This window comes from Chionomys nivalis, chromosome 23, assembly GCF_950005125.1.
Source record: "Chionomys nivalis chromosome 23, mChiNiv1.1, whole genome shotgun sequence".
NCBI lineage: Eukaryota > Metazoa > Chordata > Mammalia > Rodentia > Cricetidae > Chionomys > Chionomys nivalis.
In genome coordinates this window covers 10,141,265-10,162,489 of record NC_080108.1, presented here as the reverse complement: position 1 = coordinate 10,162,489, position 21,225 = coordinate 10,141,265, and the positions used below count along the sequence as shown (strand labels likewise).

General features: G+C 42.9%; 1 protein-coding gene across 2 annotated transcripts in view; it reads left to right on the top strand.

Annotated features, from left to right (window-relative positions):
* The window catches only part of Tmem135 (transmembrane protein 135), a 220,711-nt gene extending 200,711 nt beyond the window's left edge, over positions 1–20,000 (top strand). Inside the window, exons 7-15 of one of the 2 annotated variants that reach the window (XM_057756487.1) lie at positions 767–808; positions 4,015–4,161; positions 6,704–6,773; positions 9,186–9,353; positions 12,260–12,323; positions 13,061–13,137; positions 14,766–14,864; positions 15,659–15,726; positions 18,172–20,000. In XM_057756487.1, the coding sequence (XP_057612470.1) occupies positions 767–808; positions 4,015–4,161; positions 6,704–6,773; positions 9,186–9,353; positions 12,260–12,323; positions 13,061–13,137; positions 14,766–14,864; positions 15,659–15,726; positions 18,172–18,304 (868 nt within the window). In that variant the 3' untranslated portion in view covers positions 18,305–20,000. The remainder of the gene's footprint in view (positions 1–766; positions 809–4,014; positions 4,162–6,703; positions 6,774–9,185; positions 9,354–12,259; positions 12,324–13,060; positions 13,138–14,765; positions 14,865–15,658; positions 15,727–18,171) is intronic. The other variant, XM_057756486.1, reaches the window with a different exon arrangement.
* The last annotated feature ends 1,225 nt before the right edge of the window (positions 20,001–21,225 follow it).

The following is a 21,225-nucleotide window of genomic DNA, read 5'->3' as shown; positions in this document are numbered from 1 at the left end:
GAACTGATGTCTTTATGTATTTTTTGTTAATCTGAGAATCTTAATTACAACATAGCCTGTATCCTCCCCAGTTAGAGACAATACGATAGCAGGAGGGTGAGAAGGGGAAATGCCTGATGGTTAATTCCCGCCCCTGGAATTGAGTCCTGTGAGTCTGTTAGTCCCGTGACCTCCTGAGGTGAGGTTGTTGCAGGGCTTGAGCCCCCATGCAAGTAAGAATGCACGAAAGCCGAACTGCAGAGCTGTGCTGTCATCAGACGGAGCATGAACGAAGGCCCGGACTGCCCAAGGATGATACATATTCAGCAACTACTGTTTGGATTCTCCCAGTCTCACTCAGTTCCTGTCCCATGTCGTGTGTTCTCTGTGGCTGAAATGAACTTACAGCCTTTCTGTGCCTCTTTGACTGCTCCTTGCTGCATCGCACCTACTGAGTTAATGAGCGAGAAGTCAGGGCCTTGAGTTGGCATCTGTACTCAGAGAGTGGCTGTTGTTCATCTTCACGGGAAAGCAGCCCCAGGGATCCAGGTGGGGCCTGAAGATTGTCTTCAACCCCGGGTCTGAGGCTTGAGCCCCGAGCTCTGTTCCTGTGTCACAGGAGAGCTTGGGTATACGAGTGAGCAAGGTGACTCGCTGCAGCTGTCATTGCTTGTGTCATTACCAAAAGGTTGCACACACTAAACCGTCTCTAGGATGATAAAGCCATTTACTGTACTACTGTATATTCCTAAACATGTCATTTTATGATCTCAAATTTTTGTTTTAGGTGCAAAGATGGTTTGAAAGGCTTTACGTTTTCTGCACTTAGGTAAGTAACATTCTGTTTTTCTGTTGAGAGAAGGTTCAAGTTAACTCAATCTTTTAAAAATGTGAGTGTAATTACAATAAAGATTTATTAACTTAGCTTTTAATCTGACAACAGTTTTAAAAGTCGCAATAGTTTTTCTTTGTCTTAATGGATAGTTTATTGAGTGATTTGCTAGACTGAGTTGCAGTGGGACTTATGGACTGTCAAGCACAGGAGGCCCTACGTGCTCCTGGAGCGGTTTTTACCTCATCTCTTAGCATAGTAATTGGCCAATTATATATATTCTATAAACATTAGTTATCACCATTATTGCATTTTATAGCGCAAAGCATTTTCATGATGTAGGCGGTTAATTTTTTGCAGCATTCTGTGAAGTTTGTCTGTCATGTGTTGAATGGCATGTTTCACTAACATCTCACTGCACGTCCGACATCCAACCCCACATTTTCCCAGTTGTGTCATAGCTGCTACCCGTCTTATTTTTCAGTGTCCATAGAGGACGTGCCTAGTGAAGTTTGGGAGGATGGCATTCATTGCAAGCATTAGACAGAAAAGTTAGGGTGTGCCTCGGTGCTAGAAGGTTTAAAAGATTGTCTTGTTTCTTACTCCGAGGATCAGAGGAGCACTGATGAGTGAGTTAGATGCATCTCTGCCTTCAGAGTCTACAGAGAAGGCAGTATTCATTATAATTGCCGGATTTTTCAGTTGTATATTTCAGCCAGAACTAGCATGCTACTTTCCAAGTTGTAGATAGGAGTAAAGATGAAGAATAAGCCAGGGGAACTGTAAAGACTACTTCGACTTCAACAAAAAGAAGTCCGATGCTGTGAGAGAAAAATTAAGTGAAAAATTAAGTGTTGTCTATTTCACCGAATCCTTCTTTCCCCCGTGGAAAGGAGAATGACTGACAGTACAGAAGGAAGAGGGATGATGTTTTTAAAAGCAGATAAAGATATTGAGACTTGTAGAGAGTCCGTACAAGAAGAGCAGCACCAAGGCATTGGCATACCTGCTTGGGGACCAGTCTCTTGGCCACTGAAGTTATCAGCAGTCTGGCCACATGCTGACCTTGGAGTTTGCATGTACTCAGCAGGTCATAAGCTGGTTCTCCAGGATGAGAATATCAAGAACAGCTCTGCAGTTTAGGAAACCTCCTCTGGAAATTTTGTGGACAGATTATCTGTCTGTGCAGTAGATGGCACTGGAATAGCTAGCAGCAAGGGGAAGGACCATGGGAGAAGAGCCAGTGCAGGTGTTGAAAGGGGCATGGCTCAGTGAGCGAGAGATCAGCCTCTAGACAGACAGCTCTGTGGTAGTGGTTGCTGACGGTGTGACTTCTGTGTTCAGGCTGGTCCCTCATGTTCACTCATGCTCTTGTGGCGTGGGATCAGATGATGGAGCATTTCTAAAATGTCTGTTGGCACTGTCCCTGTTTTGCTCTCTTAGTTAGGGTCTCTATGGCTGTGAAGAGACACTATGACTACGTCAACGCTTAATAAAGAAACACATTTGATTGGGGTGGCTGGCTTACAGCTCAGAGGTTCAGTCCATTGTCGTCATGGTGGGATACGGCGGCATGCAGGCAGACAGAGTGCTGGAGAGGAGCTGAGAGTCCTACAGCTTCCGGGCAACAAGACGTTTTCCCTTTCTTTTTGTCACAGGGCTCAGTCCGGAATGTTATGGAGTGATATTGATCCTCTGTTGAATTGATAGTTTAGATACAGACAGACTTTCTGAAAGTTCAGAGGGTGGGATTTCCTTCAGAAAGTCCAGCTGTTCTTTGTAACAGCAATGACTCCTATAGTGGGGTTTAAAACTGTGAACCTTCTGAGAAAGCTCCCTTCTCCAGGGTTAGCTGATGGTCAGAACATTTTCAATTGAACCTTCTGAGAAAGCTCCCTTCTCCAGTGTTAGCTGATGGTCGGAACATTTTCAATTGTTTTGACAAATGGTCATCTCCTGTGTGTTTGATTTTTCCAAAGAAAAATACGTAGATTTGAATGATAATAACAATGCTAAAGATATGAAGACAGGTCGGTATTTCTGGTTGCTTTTATTCTTTAGTTACCATTATTTTTGGTTGTTGCTGTTTGTTATTTTGTTTATTTGTTTTTTCCGAGACAAGGTTTCTCAACGTAGCCCTGGGTGTTCGGGAACTCACTCTGTAGACCTGGCTGGCCTCAGAGATCTGCCTGCCTCTGCCTCCTGGGATTAAAGGCGTGTGCTGCTGCCGCTGCCGCTGCCACCACCCGGCTAAGTTAACGCTGTTTTACTGGGGACTACAGTCCCTTCCTGTACAAAGGACTTTTCCTAATGCCACTGCTCATCTGGAAAGATACTGATGTAAGAGAGAGTGCAGGGAAACCACCAAACTAGATCACTCCATGGGTGGAAAGAAAGATTTATTTGGGGAAATAAAAAGCTGTCATGGCTATCTCCTGGGGTGTAGAGAGAATAGCAAAAGGCAGAGGGCGGGGTGGGAAGGTAGGGAGACCTGTTGGCTTTGAAGGGAGCAGGTGGATGATTGGGATGGAGTTTGTGAACTGAAACAGCCTGGAAGTTTAGAACAGTGCGTATGTGTGTGAGGGGGGGGAAGGCTCCTGGACCAGAAGAGCCAGGACCTTTGATGCGTGTTACAGATAAGTGCTAATAGGGCACCAGATGCCCCGCAGTAGGGGGAGATGAGGGAAGTTGTGGCTCTACCTGACAAGTGTCTGAGGAAGGCCCAGTGTAAGCCTTTGTTTATCCAGTAGCCATCCCTGGGTTTATTTGGTCAGAGTTCAGCCTGAGCTGGGCCCAAGCTGTCACTGGAGGGTTGGGAGCCTACTTTGGACCTAATAGCTATCAGGTGTGAGCTTAGTTCTACTCTGAATGAGACATCAATTCAGTTGTAATTATGATTGACTTGTGGATGCAAACTGGCCTGCTTCTCTTGAAAAACTTAAAGCCTGTGATACCTTAAAGATGTCCTAGCGCCCATGGAAGTCCTGTAGTATATTGTAGTTGATCAATTTGATTTAAAAATATCAGCATGTCAAGTAAATTCAGATTTTTAAAATCCTTTTTAGAGTGTATTATAATTGTATGTAAGTTGTGAAAACAATGTTTTAACTAAAAACCTCTCTAAACTGTATTTGTATTGAAGCTTTTTTCCTACTGAACAAAGTGAGCAGCGAAGATGACTGACCCCGTGCTCTCTCCTCCAGGTTCATTGTGGGGAAGGAAGAAATTCCCACACATTCTTGCTCACCAGAGACCGCGTATGCCAGAGTGGAGCAGAAGAGGGAGAGGCACAAGGGAAAGCCAAGAGGGATGAACATAATCGCACTGGTTAGGACGCTCGTGGATTCCATGTGAGCACGTTGTCCCAGTGGCCACACTGTCCCTGCATCCCATGTTCCTGCCCCCCTGTCCCTGCCTTATGTGTCCCTACCTCCTATGTCCCTGCCTCCCATGTCCCAGTGACCACACGGTTCCTGTCTCCTGTGTCCCCTGTCTCCCACCATGTCCCTGCCTCCCATGTTCCTGTCTCCCACGTCCCTGCCTCCCACGTCCCTGCCTCCAGTGTCCCTGCCTCCCACAGCCTCTAAATGCTGAGGCCTGTATTTCCTGGTCAGGGAATGATGTCACTCTTTTGTTCCAGCAAGCCCCATACCTAGACCTTATAAAATGGACGTGATGGCGAGGGAATGCTCCTTGTTCTTCCTCACTGGACGGTGTCATCAGATGCCTTTAGTACAGATTTTCATGGATGCAAAAACATTTTCTGTTCATTCTGGGCAGAGTTAAGGAGGCTTGAGAAGGGAGGAGTCAGGACACATGGTTTGTGCTCCATGGCTGTCAGACCGTGGGAACAAGAGAATGCTTGCTGAGAGAATCAGGATGATACAGGAGGAGGGAGCAGACCTTGACTAAAGGATGTTTCCTAGCAGTAGGAGGGTTTAGGGCTCTGGGATGAACTGTTTATGTGTTTGCTATACAGAAAGAGAAATCTGTACATTTCGAACATTCATTTTTATTTTAGCATAGACATTTAATGAAATTAATTTAGTGGTTTAAAATTATGACAGCCATTGAAACGAACAGGGCAGTGATATGTTTGAGAGAGAACAGATTGAGTAGGCAACATTGAGAGAAACAAGATCATTTGTAGGGAGAAATTAGGAAGCCTACCTTTGACTCTTGATTTGCCTCTAGCAGCCCTGTGACTTTGGACAAGCGATGAAAACACCATTCTTCCGAAAATCCTTGTCTGTTACCTGGGGTTGACAGTAAAGAAATGGCGTGTGCAGAACTGCCTGTTGGCCTGTGTAGACACAGCTGCATTTCGGATGAATCAGGTTTTCTATCTCCATATTAGTCTGCACTGTACAGAGAAGATAGGAGCAAAGAAAGGAAGGATGGGGCAGGACAGGTGTGCCAGTGAACTCAGTTAAGCAAATGCAAAGCTAGGTTTGGGTTACCTGAGTGAAGCGAAGAGAAGCTTCCCCTTAACCGAAGTAACTGAGAGGCTAACAAGAGGAGACCATGCATGGTTCCTGCAGTCAGTGCTGATCTGGTCATGAGCGGCCTTGCCCGAGCAGATAATGGTCAGCCCACGCAGGTGAAAACTACTCACAGAATCATAGCAAAGTGAAGCTAAACGTTTGGAAGCAGCACTCTGTGTCACTGGGAGCCATTCTGAGTGTGCAAGGAAAGGTCACATGACAGCACTGCCTCCTTTGGTACTTGACTTGGCTGCTGAAGTAGCTCCGGTAGCAGAACCCGGCCTAGAGGACGCTTAGTCGTATGAAGAGTGATGGTTTGCACAAGGCAGAACTCTCTTCACCTCTGGTCACGCTCCAGCTTTACTCCCTCCGTGCTTGCATATGGCCAGACACGGCATATCATTCCCATGACAGAGGGCTTATGTCTGAGTGAACGGATGCCGTCACCTTTGGCCAGGAGAGGCTGCCTGTGTGACCCAGCTGCAGTGCAGAAGCGGCCTTCTGAAAGGTCCTGCTCGCAAGTTAGCACATGGGTCGGAGAGGTGCAGAGCCAGAATGGCGCTCTGCAAGCTACACTTGTACCCAGAAGAGTCTGTGTGTTCCCACTGCAGAAACAGCATGGAAGACATTAGAGTGACTGCTTTAGAACTTGAACCCTTCAGGGAAAAGGAGAGCGATCGGGAGGCATATTAGTCCACTTCATTTTTATGCCAAGGGTGAATGAGGGGTCATGGGGTCAGTACCCCACAAGAACAGTAGTCCTGGCGGCAGTGTTTATATGAAACACCAGACTTTAAGTGGTTTACAGTTAACTCACAAATAACCTGAGTCCCCACATGATTCCTATTTCCATATTTATTTTAATAACTGAATTTTGAATTCTGACACTTTATCAGGTTTCTTTTCCAGATGTTTCCTCTCAAATATAATTAGGTATAAATTACTGCACCGGAACACAGTCTCATTATGATTTTGTTCAAGTGCTGATTTCACGGATGATTTATAATCATCATACTCTGCAACAAGAGATTTAAAGCTCCCAAAATTTGGTGGTGTATATAGACAGCGTATACATATTTTTCTTATTCACTCATAAATAATTGCCAGCATCGTCTTTCTGTTCCACCACCGGGGATTTTAACTGTGATCACATGTTTTATATGAGGTGTTAGTGACAAAATAAAAATGACAGCCTCTTAACTTTGCTTCTGTATATCATAAAAAAAAAAGCTGTAACCATTTAGGGGGAAAGTGATATCCTTTTCTTTCATTGGTGAGAAAGTTTTAAAGAATTTTCAGCACATTCATGCACAGTGTGCACACACGCATGCGCAGGCACCCCAAGTGATGCATGATATGCACACGTACTATAGTTACAATTAGTGTCATTTCCCTGGTCTGATTCCAGATGCAAGCATGGACCAAGGCACAGATGCTGCAAGCATTACGAAGACAACTGCATCTCCTACTGCATTAAAGTGAGTTTATCAAGGTGTCTATCTTCTCTTTGTCAACAATAGGGACTTTATACTCAAGTAAATTATCAGTAGTCATCTCTAAGTGAAGAGAAAAGTTCACAGTAACTCTGCTGCCGTTTAATTTGTACTTGACTCAAATCATTTTTCTGATACTATCTTGCTGAATAGAGTTTGCCTCTGTAGCTCAGCATCAAGGGAGTTAACTGTGCCCACTCGCACAAATTCCCTGTTCTCTGGGGTCCTTGGGTAATGGTGCAAAGCTACACTTCCTGCTTCCTGTCTCCTCTCTCATCACCAGCCCTGGGAAGAATGTCTCGGGCAGGTGGCACCATCTGCCGCAAGTGCCGCAGTTTTGGATGTGCTCACATTCCAATGCTTTAAAAAGTCACTGCTATTTCTTGCAAAGGCTGGATTTTTGGCTCAGTTGATACGAGCCAAATTCTACAAACCTCGGATGGCAGGACTCCCCGAATGATGTAGAACTTAGGTACTGCCCCACATTAGTGCTCGTAAGGGGACTGCCAAGACTCAGTGCTGATAGTGACCCTTGCCCAGCTCCACGCTCAGGATCCCCAGAGCTGTGTCTGGGGCTAACACACTAGAAGGCGTTTTCCTTGTACATTGTCCAGATTACATTTCCTGCCTCACTTTCAAAGTGGAAACAACAAATAAGCCATAATCTACTGGCTGGCAGAGAAGGAGAATTCTTTCTCATAACTTAGTAAGTGTAGTCAGGGGAGAATTCAGGGTGGGAGGTGATACTGAACATTTCTTGGGGAAAAAAAAAAAAACCACGAGTGAGAATTGCCAAGCAGTCAAAAATCTAGTGATTCTTTGAAACACATTCCAGTGCTAAGGACTTTGCTGTTTATGAAGTGAATGTTACATCCATGAGTACAGAACTATTTGGAGACATGCTAGAGAGGAGTCTCCACGGTGAAAATGCTTGGAAGTCTCTTGGTTTGTTTTTGTGAATGTCTTTCTATGTAGCCCTGGCTGTCCTGTACTCTCTGGGTATACTAGGCTGACTCTGAGCTCATAGAGGTCTGCCTTCCTCTGCCTCTGCTTCCTGAATGCTGGGGGTCGAAGGCTAAAATACCGAAGTTTCTTACGAGGTGTGTCTCACTATGGTGGTGCCTTGCTCACACCACATGTGAGACTACCCCCGTAGTAAAGAGTCACATGGATGTGTCCTCCTCACACCACATGTGAGACTACCCCCGTAGTAAAGAGTCACATGGATGTGTCCTCCTCACACCACATGTGAGACTGCCCCCGTAGTAAAGAGTCACATGGATGTGTTCTCCTCACACCACATGTGAGACTACCCCCGTAGTAAAGAGTCACATGGATGTGTCCTCCTCAGCTCACTCTGCTCTCAGCCGTTGTCACAGGAGCTGTCTCTGCCCACCTCTGTGCTTTCTGTCCAATTGTGTGACATGTTTTCATGATGGCATCTCTTTGGTGTCTACTTGAATGTCACGCCCTCAGTAGCCTTTCTTTACTATCCAGTCCAATAGAAGGTGCTCCCGTGGCTGATTACTTCCTCCACAACACACTGTAATTTGTAATGCATTCTTTTACTCATTTATTTTCTTTTTCCATATGAGGTTATAAAGCCTGACAAAAGCGAGAACGTGGTCTTGGCTGCTATGTCCCCCACATCTATGTAATTCTGGTATATAATAGACAGCCAAAGAATATTGTCTGATGACTTGAAGGTGTAAGCGATTGGTTTTCAAAAATGTTTTTATTTTATCTTTTGAAAACTGAGTGAAAAAAAGTTAGCCTGTTTGTCATCTCCAAGTCACTACCATAATGTTATGGAGATAAAAGGATTGTTTTATTGTTGAGCAAATACTGGGCAGTTTGAGGAAGGCGAACCCTGGGGAATTCATAAATGACTGGCCTGTTTGATTTCCTTCTGGTCACCAGGCTTTAGAAGAGTCAGTCAATTCTTTCTCATAGCAGTTCAGTTGTTTTTCTTTTCCTAGAAAAGAATATTGTGATCTGGAAGGTATAAGCCTGACCTTTAGGAGCTTAGCAGGCAGGCCAAGGTCCCAGCTCGTTCCCTGTTGCCATGGGGGAGACAAGAAGATGGGAAGGCATTGTCCAGTGTCTGCAAAGCAGTTTCATGTAGTAGATTATAGGAGTCAAGACCTATGTAGAGTTCCCATTTCCTAGGAAATTCCTTATTTAAAAAATATACCAGAGCCACAAACAAAAAATTAATTTATCTTCTTTTTTAAAAAATCCATGTTTATACTGATGATCAGACAGTTCCTATTAAAATTTCCCAAAGAAGTTGGTTTTGTTTACTGTTTTTGGGCGGTAGGGGAATTTCCATGCTTGTGTTTCTAAACTCACTGTGGTTATTGTCAACAAAATGTCAAGAGATGGAATTTTCTCTAGGGCTTCATCAGGATGTTCAGTGTAGGCTACTTGATTCAGTGCTGTCTCCGGGTTCCCTCTGCGTTTAGACATCTGTTCACAGAACCATCCCGGCTACTTTCGCTCTTCTACAACAAAGAAAACTTCCAGCTGGGAGCTTTCCTTGGATCCTTTGTTAGTATATATAAGGTAAGCTTATCAGAAAAGAAGGAAAAATGGGAACTAAATAAGGGGGCTGGAGAGACGGCTCACCTGTTCAAAGCACTGGCTGCCCTTCCAGAAGACCAAGGTTGGGTTCCTAGCACCCAAATGGTGGCTCACAACCATCTTTATCTTCATTTCCAGCAGATCTTGTGGCCTCTTTTGGCCTTCGTGAGCACCAGGCACACATGTAATACACACGCATGACAATTCCAACAACGTAGGAAATGGTCATACACATAAAATGAAAAGTAATGAATGAATAATTTTTAAGAAAGAGAAAGAAATGGCATGGCTGTTGTTAGAATAAGATGCATCTTAACTTAGCTTTTGTTTTAGTTGGTGGTGCTTTTTTTATAATTAGCTTAGCATCATAACCAAGTGGAAACAATTTATTATGAACTCAGGTTGTAGAAGCTTGTTTAGAATGTTACTTAATATGCTTGAATTTATGCCCATATTGTGTTTATATATATTTTCAGAGATTTATTTTCTTTAGTTTCCAATACATAGGCATTCTAGGGAAATGCATATTTTCTAAGCAAAATATAATAATATTTTGTGTAATTTTTAAAAAATAATTTTAAACATTTTAATTTAAAACATTTAAGTCATTTTAAACATTTACTGCCTGGTTGCTCATTTTTGAATACGTCTGACCTTTTTAGCAGGTGGCCAGACTTGGCCAATGCTGTAATGGTCTTCTCTCCTAAGGCATGAGCAGCAGTATTGTAACCATGTAAAATGGGCAGTGGGGTCCTCTTTTGTGCCCACTCACAGTTCCTGCTGTGCCGTCTAAAGCAGCCAATTCTTGTCACTTCATTCTTCTGCCCCTTTTTGTGTGCCTTTAAATGTCTCCATATAGCCGGGCGATGGTGGCTCACGCCTTTAATCCCAGCACTCGGGAGGCAGAGGCAGGCGGATCTCTGTGAGTTCGAGACCAGCCTGGTCTACAGAGCTAGTTCCAGGACAGGCTCCAAAGCCACAGAGAAACCCTGTTTCAAAAAACCAAAACTAACTAACTAACTAACTAACTAACTAAATAAATAAATAAATAAATAGATGTATGTCTCCATATGTCAAAACCCACAGCAGCATGTGCATAAAGATCATCCTTGATACGGACTGTGGCAACATTGAGTGATGGCCTTCTGTGTAGTGGAAGACCACCAATGTGTTACTCATTACCACGGAAATGTTTCACTATCTGAATGTTAGTTTGTGGATTTAAACTCCTATTCTAAGGGGTGAATTGTTTATTTATGTTGACTTGTGTATATGTTTCTAATTTTGGAGTTTCACCTTTGTGTCTTCCTTTGAAAAGTTGGTATAATTGGTTCCCTCCCATTGAGATAAGTTCTTACTCTGCCCAGGCTGGCCTTGAACTCCCACCAATACCCCCTTGCCTCGCTTGGTCTCCCAAATTCTGCGATTATGCAGATGAGCCACCATATCTCCATTTAGAACCTAATTTGATATTCTCTGTGATTTAATTGGGGATCTTAGCCTCTTTACATTTCAACTATGTATAGTATAGTCCAGTTAAGGTCTTTATAGTCTTGTTAGTTGTTTTGTGTTCCATTTTTTTCCTTGTTATCCCCGTCTTATTTTGAGCTGTGTATTTTTATTGCTTCATATTATTATTCCTGCTGACTTAGCATTAATACTTATTTTTGTAACAGTGTCCTCATTTGTTTTAGAATATTTTTGGACTTACAAGTTCAGCATTAAGTAGTATTATCACTTCATATACAATGTAAAAATATTATACTGTACATTGAATCCGTTTCTAACCCATGTGTTATGCATTTATCTTTAAAATGCTGAAACTCCACAGTGCGTTGTTAATATTTTTGTTTTACATTCAGCTTGTTCTTTGAAAAGCCAGAGAGTAAATATTTTAGGCTTTGAGCCATGTGATCTCTGTCACAACCACTCAGCTGTGTTTGTGTGATAAGAAAGCCGTCAAAGCAGCCACAGGCAAGGTGTCCACAAGTGAGCATGGCATGTTCCAGTAACACTTACCACACCAAGTTAGAATTTCATAGAATCTTGACATCATAAAATATTATTATACTTTTAGTTTTATCCATGTACTTAAAAAGCCCAAACAGACCTTGAAACCTGGCGTGATAGAACCTGCCTCTAGCTGCAGTCCTCTGGAGGCTGAGGCAGAAAGATTGATTGAACCTAGAAGTTCTAGAAAACCCTGGCAGCCGAGCCAGGCCTGCTGTAAAAACAGAACCCAAACAAAGAAACAAACAAAAGCCAGGGTTCCTTTCCAAGCCATAGTAAGCCACATGGAGGCCGTTTTTAGCTAAAAGGCCCATAATTTGTTGACTCTTCTTTGGCTGACTACAGATAAAGGAAACGTGTCTTTTAAATTTATCCTTTTTCTCCCCCCCCCCCCCGCTTTTTCTTATTTTTATTTTTTTAGCACTCTTCATTTCTTTTTGTAGTTCTGAGCTTTTGTCTCGTGTCACCTTCTTTCTGGCTGAGGAGTGACCCTTCTGGTGGTCTGTGTCTGCTGCAGGTGCATTTGCTCTTTCCTTGCCGCTGCTGAGAACCTGTGTCTGTGGTCCAGCAAACTGGCTTCACAGATGCTTACTTCACCCAGTCCCTTGGCTTTGTTAAGGTGGAAATGGCCTTTTGCTCCAGGTCTCGTGTTTAGGGAGCTGCATTCATGGGCGGGCTTTGGAGAAGCATGGCGGCAGCATGACATATGATCTAAGTGGACGCGGGGCTGTAAGCTCCTTCCCCGTCGTGGGTCCAGCTTGTCTCACACAGGGTCCGCTGTTGAGAGAATCACTCAGCGCAGGTTTTGTTCTCATGCAATTTTTCCCTCCCCTCAGAAGTAACGTAACCAAGATGGCTGTGTTTTCTCCTTAATACAGGGGACGAGTTGTTTCCTCCGCTGGATCCGGAACCTGGACGACGAGCTGCATGCTATTGTGGCTGGTAAGTCAGTCATCCAAAGAATGCTCATTGTTGGAGCAGTCGGTGGTGGGATGGCATGCAAACCCTCATAGCCATTCAGTTTCTTCTTGAGTTGTAGACTCAATGAAGACCCCCGCGAGTGTGTGAGGTTAAGTGAGTTGAGGCTTACCGGCTGTCTGGTATATGAGTTGGCAGTGTAATAACTCTAGTTGTCATCATTGCCAGGAACTTCGAGGATGTGTCGTCAAAGAACACAAAGACAATTATAAAAGTTGTTCATGTGAAGTCCAGTTAGAGTTCTTTACAAATCCGTTTTCACCACTGGAGGATGGCACATTTACATTGTTAAAAGGCACTCAATTATTTTATAGAAATAAAAATGAAAGAACTTTGTCTAGGATGTAATATGCTTACTACTTCAGTTAGCTAAGTCTCGAAGAGCCTAGCCCCTGCCCCTTGGTTTTCCCCTTGTCCAGTGAAGGTGATGCTGTGGCCAATAGCATTGTACCCACACTGAAAGCAGTCTGAGCTCTTTAAGTTAGGGCTTCTTGTTATGCACTGTTTGTTCTCACCTCTGAAGATCACTGTTTTTTATTTAAAAACATGGATTAATGATGTCTCACTGTTTTAGTGTCATGTTGCTGTTGTCGTGTTTTGTCCAGCTGGGGGCAGCTCTGAACGCGCATCTTTTCCTGTTTAAGTGAATTAGCGTTTCTGATGACCTTACCATCTGATCCATCTTTGCCTTGCTGTTCCAGGGTTTTTGGCCGGTGTATCCATGATGTTTTATAAGAGCACAACAATTTCCATGTACCTAGCTTCCAAACTGGTGGAGGTAAGCACAGGCTTCATCATGAGACTTTCCCACAGATACAAACAAAGCTTCTGTTGCTGCCTGTAACTGCTTGAGTTGCAAGAATAAGCTGCTCCCAAAGCAAGCTCTGGGTCTAGCCAAGTATTGACAGTTCCCCATTATGTTTATTTCCTTTGTGAGTCTGTGATATTCTCAAGCACGGCACACATGGCAAAAGCATAGTGTAAGCAGTCCTCCTTCAGCAGGCACCATGCACATGGGTGCTTGTCAAGATCCACACAGTGTCTCTTTATCTGTACTCTGCCGCCCCATCCACACAGACTCGGGATAAATACTTTTTAAAAGAAAATCAGTAGTACTGCCGAAGTACCACTTTATGCATTTAAAAAGCCTATTGATTCCATAATAGCAGCATTAACTGTTTAGCTTCCCTCTTCCCTGAGGATCTTGTGTGTTTGTGCAGTCCTCTGTTTAGCCCATGCAGAGGCTTTCTTAATGTGTGTAGTTACCCCTTCTAGCTTCCTCCTCCTGCATTAGGAGCTATTTCCCCTCCTCCTGCTCCTCCTCTTCTCCCCTCCTCCCTCTCCTGTCTCTCTCCTCTCCCTCCTCCATTAGGTGTTCTCTCCTCCATCCTGTTTGCTTTTTTTCTTTAACATGTAACTCCTGTCTTTCCTGTAAACTGTTAACTAGATCTAAAAGCTTGCACTTAAGCTTCATTTTTCCTGGAGAGCTAGAGGAGCCCCAGTTTGACAGAGCCAACTGGAGGCTGCTCGGCAGACTTGCAGCTCATATTTGTGCAGCTGTCAGTGGCCAGCACTCAGATTCACTAGCTCACTAAGTTGCTGAATGGTGTGGGGGCACTAGACTGTACTCAGCACCAGGAGGTGGGGGCAGGAGGGCAGAAGTCCAAAGCCATCCTTGGCTATATAGCAAGTATGAAGTCAGCCTGGGCTACATGAGACTCTCTATTTAAAAAAAAAAAAATTACAGAATGAAAGCCCCTAAATGGTGTTATAGGAATGTAATGGCTTGATTTATTTTACATTTTAAGAAAAAAAAAAGACTATTCTGTAGAGTGCTTTCGAAGTAGGCATGAAGGGCAGTTAGAAGACCGTTATGCCTTGCATGGCCTTGGGGGATTGGGGGATGCTGCAGGTTGGTAACTATAATAAAGGAGAGAAGCGCACATATTCCATGTGTTTAGGGCGGAGTTGGCCAGGGTTACTAGAGGAGAAAAGTAAGAAATAGTTCTCATCAGAGTGCAGGAATTGTATCTGCTAGGCTTGAATTTTGTTCCTTTATAAATAAATCCCTTGTTCCTAGCACTGCCCATCATATAGTTCGCACCAATAAATCTTCAGTGAATGATGAAATAAAGAAGCCTAACAAAGGAAGGCAGTAGTTATGCGTTTACAGAAGCATCCAGAAGAAATGACATTAGTGCGGCAGAAATAAAGTCACTGCTGTGTGGAGTGAAGGAAGGAAGTACAGAGAAGGCTACCTCGGAACACTGACGGGAAGATGTGCAGGATCTGAGCTCTCAAAGGAAAGGCAGAAAATGCCCTCGGGAAGCTCACTCCTCAGTTCTGTCTTAATGCTGCTTCATTTTAAAACCAAACATATTCTCTTCCTTTCTGCCTGATTTGCAGACAATGTATTTTAAGGGCATCGCGGCCGGGAAGGTTCCATATTTTCCTCAAGCAGATACTATCATCTATTCCATCTCCACAGCCATCTGCTTCCACGCAGTAAGTACGGCTTTGGAGAGGCCAGCAGCAGTTTCTGTTTCTGCTTTTCATTAAGCTCCTGGGGACATCGGAACCTAGGAACACCCTTGTTTGTCATGCTTCCTTCTTGTTGGTTTGTTTTCTCAAACCAAGAAGAGCTGGTTATGTCTCAAAGCACTGAACGTGTTAATGTCCCAGGCCCTGCTTGAAGAACAGACCAATATTTACGTTTAAGTAGCATGCATGGGTGGGTGAATTCATAGCCCTGTATTGTAGGTAGAACACCCTGATGTAAGCTTAAATATGGATATACTCAGGTGCCTTCCTGGACACTCCATGACATTCCTCGGGAATGACACGGATGAGCCAGCTTGAGCTCTCTGGGTTTATCTCATCATTCTTGTAATGGCTGGATTAAAGGTCATTGCAGAAGTGTTTGTGTGCACGCGCGTGTGTGCGTGTGTGCGTGCGTGTGTGTGTGTGTGTGTGTGTGTCGGGGTGGGGGTCCTTGTACTTGCTTTTCCTCACAGGGGTGCTGTCAGATTGAAGCTCAGGAACATCAAATTGTCTGCTATCTCGTGGACATTATTGCTTCCTGATAAAGATGGCTGCTGACCGGTTGTCATCTCAAAAGCAGACATCTACTTGGAAGCATGTTAGCAGAGGTTTTTATAGTGTCTTCACATAAGAGCATGTCTTTGTTGTCATCACTGAAACTTTTAAAATGCACCAAATGTAGAGCTGAGAACTGCTTTATTGCCTGAGCTTGCAGTATTTGTATTTATTGAAATAACTCTCCAATTGGATACTCTTAGGCTGTTATGGAAGTTCATAACTTGCGACCATCCTACTGGAAATTCCTTTTAAGGCTCACCAAGGGCAGGTAAGTGATCAAGATATTTTCAACACTTATAAAAAATGAAGAACTCTATAAAGAAATGTCTTTGTCCTCTGAGGGAATATCCTTTTAGTGGTAAATTAGTTATTTATATGTAAACCAAATTTGACCAACTTAATAAATGCATCAGATTTCCTTTGAGTGAAGATTAACTATTTGACTACTGTTTTTATTACAATAGTTTGGATATTTTACAGCTTCTAGGTTAGTCTTCTTACTTGTTTGTCACTGATTATTATTATTATTAGATTATTATCTAATCAGCACTTAATCTTATCTATCTGTATATATTTAAGCTCTTCCTTTATTTAAAATATTAATGAAGTTTAAGCTATGAATGTAACTCAGTGGTAGAGTTGCCTGGTAGTATGTACAGAACGTGAGTACAGACTCCGGCACACATATGCACACACATGCACACACGCACTCACAGTAAGTATATCCATTAAATGACTTATCTCTACAGAATCAACTGATTTTAATTTTAGGAAAATTCCTGTTTTCTGTTGCCTCATATCATGTTAATTTTCCTTTCGCCAGCTGTTCCTATCTCTTTCTTTTCTCCTCCCAGTTCCCACCCCTTTAATCTTCATTGTGTTGTTTTGGAGAGAGTTTTTCCTAATAGACAAATCGGCTGATGGAATTGTACTTCAGCCCTGGTACCTTCACCTCTCCTACTGTGGGACATGTGTTTACTCTCACAATTTTCATTTTCTTTTGTTCTCTAATAAAGTAATTGTACACTGTAGTCTGTTCTGTGTTACTATGAGGGATTACCTGACACTGGGTGATGTATATATGAAAAAGGTTTGTTTGACTCTTGATTCCTGTAGCTGGAAGGTCCAGGCAGCACATCACCGTGTTATGGTGAAGATTCACAGGCAGTGTCACAGTGTAGCAGAGAAACAGAGTGGGGAAGGCCAAGCATGCAACACGGCTATGCTTTCTTGTCTGTTCACATGGAAACTGATCCCTGTTGGCAGGGCCCATACCTCTGTAGTTAATCCTTAATCAGCATCAGTCAATCCTTTTGTGAGCATCAGGTCCTCTGTGATTTACTTTGCATTATGCCTCATTTCATAAAGCTCCCACTACCAGAAAGGGACTATGTTTTCTGTATGTTCTCCTTTGATGGACATACTACCTCGTTCTGTAGCACATAAACAATTATTCAGATCTGTAGTGGTGCTCAGTAGACCAGGTAATCACAGCTCTCAACAGTGCCGTCATTATCCAGCTCACACAGCAAATGCTTATATAGTACTTTCCCTGTCCCAGACGAGTTTTAAGGTACATGTGGTAAGTATGTACAGATTTAATCCTTGAAGTGGGTAAATTGCTATTCTCACATGGGTATGAAGAAACCAGGAATCACAGAAAGGCTCGCAAGCTTGCTGTGTCACACAGTAAGCGGAAGAGCTGGCCTGTAGACCATCAGTGTGACTTTAGAATTTTTGCTCTTAGCTCTAACAGAATGCAGCTTCCATATTATTGTACTTTCATCCTTTTGTCATTGATATTTTTGTACATGCAGGAGTTTTACCAGTGAATAGTTTGGAAGGGGCCTTACTTTGGTTGTATTTATTGGATTTTGGAATACCAATTCTGGCCAGCAATTCAGAGTTAATTTCATTCTGCTATCTTCTCCATAAATGCAGCGATTCTGAACAAGAAGGGAGACCTAAGCGCGGTCCATTCTATGCATCAACTCAAACATTCTCACTATTGCTTTATCTCTGGGGTTGGATAATGGTTAACGCTGGCTGTATCTTTTTTAAGGCTTGCATCCTTCGTAGTTTTGTGTGCATATGTGTCTGTGTTTGTGTGTGTCATGGCAGTCAGTCAGTTCTCTTTTTCAAGAGAGTTTCTAGGGATGGAGGTCATGCTGTCAGCAAGTCCTTTACCTTCTACGTTGCCTCGCACACCCACAAGAATTTATCTTTACTCTGTTTTATTATAAATGGGAGAACCTGTCTGCTCTTTGCTTTTTAATCTTTAAATATTTGCATTTTGGATTGTTCTATTATCACTGGGAGACACCAAGGTCTCAGTTATGAGAGCAGTTACATTTAAGGCCTTTGCTTCATTGGTAAATGTTTGATAGTTCATTATGTACTTAGCATCCTATGATATTTTTCATCAGGGAAATACTGGCTAGGTCAGATTTTGTGTTCAGAACCATCTAATGTAAGGAGTTCTGGACATGTTTGAAATAATAATTGATGACTGTGGTTTGTGAACTTGGGGGTCATGTTTTTAAATAAATCGGGACAGTGACGTTTAAGCATTGAGGTACCCATGCAGTGTTTGAAACCGTCACTTAGTTTCAGGGTTTTTGCCTTGCCAGTCCTTGCCAACTAAGTCAGAGGATACGCTCGCTCTGCCTTGTGGATGTCGCTCATGGTTTCCGAATTATGCCCTCTTTCACAGGTTTGCACTCATGAACCGCAAAGCCCTGGATGTCTTTGGTACTGGTGCATCTAGAGAATTTCACAACTTCATCCCCAGACTAGACCCACGATACACAGTTGTCACGCCGGAGCTGCCCATAGACTTTTCCTGAAGATGACTGTAACTCATGGACTGCGTTTCTCCATTTTCTCCCGAAGAGTTAATATGTTCAACACAGAAGGGGCCCAAGCTGAACCTCAGTGTTATTTCAATGAGAGATGCTTTTTCTTTCTTTCCGTACCAATCAGAAATACAGAAGCTTTTTAGAAAGGCATTGCTTAATAATTAAGCTTCCTCTGTAGCCAGAATCTGATTCTGGACCATGTAGTGTTGACATTGTGATATATTATTGATTAAATTATGTCCACAAAGAATATTGAATAATCTATGTAGAAATGTAATAATAAGAGTATACTTAAAATTACTTTAAAAGATGTCTTTAGTTCATTCCAATAGAATTCTTGGTCAAAGATAAGAATATTTCTCCACTTTAGGATTTACAAAGGATCACGGGTACCTGAATTCAATCTGTGCTTTTTGAGCTTTTGAGTGGATTTCTGTAGCTGTGGGGCGTTGGAGATGCAGAGATCCCTCTATAGGCATTGCTGCTTCAGTGTGGAGCAATGAGGAGCAAGTGGCCATTCTTATTTCAGGGAGACAAACGTGGGGCTCAGACTGTTTGGGCCAGTGTCATGGTGGGATCCACGCTCTTTTGCTCAGCTGACAGTCCCACCTCTCTCCGTGACCAGGTGGACTGTTTGGCAGTCCCGTGACCGTACCTGCCACTAGCAGGCTAGGAGCCGATAGAAACCAACATGAGCAGAGTCTGTCTGAGCACAGCACAGGAGTGTTGCACCAGAATATTGTCAAGCAGACATCTAAAGGCCAATCTTCACACCTCCCACAAGTGTATTACGTTTATTTTCCCTTACAGTGACCGAACCCTTAGTGACTCAATTTGAATGTCATTGGCGTATTAGAAGGGGTTAAGATGCTATGAAAGAAAAGAGCTTTGGGCCAGTTTAACAGTTGGTAGCCTCTCTACTGTCTCACCTAAGTGGGATGCTTTACACCTAAAAATGGGAAAATGCAGTGATTTCTGCCCCTGCTTCCTGTCCACTCTGGAGTTAAGGGACAACCGATAGCTGGTGCTGATTACGGAAGCAGTCCAGGACAGCTGACTGAAATGTGATCACTGGGTTTTCTGGGAAAGCTGTACTTTTCTAGGTTAATAAAAGACTGAAATTGATGGTGTGTCTACAGTTAATGTAATGTATAGGAATTATCCTTAAATATGTAATTTCGTTGCTAAAACAGTTTCAGGCCATTGTAAGTTATGCAGTAGAACTTGTGTTATGACAGGGATTGTAACCCGGACATTAAAATGCTTCATCTCCCACACTCACTTCCATCACGCCTTGTATAATTCTGTTTCTGTGTAATCCTATCCTGGGGTGTTATGGTAAATTGAACCCTTACAAAGAGACAGAATCTAGTGCCACCGTGTAAGAGAACCACTTTAATTTGGTGAGCATTTTGCTTTGGGATTAGCTTTCTAATTGGAAAGAGTGGACTTTCCAATTTAGTCGTACCAGTGGTTGAAGGGTCATTCTGGTTTTGGACTTCAGCACTGGTTTAATTAATGCAATTTTAAGGTCCCCCCTCCTCACTGGAATTGAACTGACGATTGATTAGTCCTGTGTTTACCTTTGAGAATGAAGTATTAAAGCACTGAGAACGCCCAACTACCTGCACCTCATTTTCTCCTCTCAGATTGTATGTCTGTTGTATTTTTCCTGTCAGGTTAAAAATCTATTTTAATCCGTAAGTTATTACTTTCATTGACATTAACAGACTGTGATACTGAGTGATTAATCCTATTGAATTGTGCTAAAAATGTTTAGTAAAATCTTGCTTGTTGAAAAGGTGCATTTCTACAAGAGATATATATTTAGCAGATACACTCATGTTTGTATTTCATGTCAAATATAACAAGCAGCAGCCACCATGCAGCAGAATAGAGCAGCGAATGCACAGCTCGGAAGGGCAGCTCATTGGCTCACAGGGACAGAGTGAAAACCACAGTTTGGATTCATGAGGACAGTGTACTTGTTCAAGCAAACATGAAGAAAGCTCGGTTTTCCTAAAGACAATCAAAGTGGACATCTTTCTGTCTCTCACTAACCAGGTATTGACTGGCAGTCCCTGTGCTCACATATAAAGGCAAATCGATGTGTCCGTTCCAAAACATGCTCTTATTTTCATTATGCTTTTTCAGTCTCTTTAAATTCTGAAGGAATTTACGTCCTCGGCCAGCTTCTACCAGAACTGACTATCCTAAACAATGCTTCTTTGGTCTTCCCAGCCTCTGTGCAGAGTGCAAAGCAGTGCCTTTGGGGCAGCCATGCAACTGTCATGCTGCATACTACTAAAAGTCCACAACTGCACCCAGTAAAGGTTGAGATTACACATAGAGAAGTTATCTTGGATATTTTTTCTTACCACCTTTTCATTAGTCGTTCTGCTGCTCGTTCCTAAACCACCCCTGAGCCTGTTCTCTCTCTCTGTCTCTGTCTCTGTCTCTGTCTCTCTCTGTCTCTCTGTCTCTCTGTCTCTCTCTCTCTCTCTGTCTCTCTCTCTCTCACTCTCACTCTCATTACTTCTAAAGGTGCTCTCTAAGCGTAACTGACATTCTGTTGCCGTCTCCTCTTTTTTTTTGTTTCTGTTTCTTGTTCAGTTGATTGTTACTTAACTCTCAGTGTCTTCTTTTTCTTTGCCCTCAGACGCGATAGCCAACCTTGAACTAGGATGTGCACATGTTTTGTGCCAGAGCCCACACTGGGTATTTTCACGCAGCATGTTCTTGCACTTAAATGCCCTCTCTGTAGAGTGTGTCTAGATCCCATTTCATCTAGCTGATACTGCACCATCAGCAGGCTTCTGCCTGTGGTTTATCATATCCTCAAGTGTCTGAATCCTGTGATAATGAATTAGGCATGATATTGGTTTCTTTAATTCACAAGAACTGCCCAC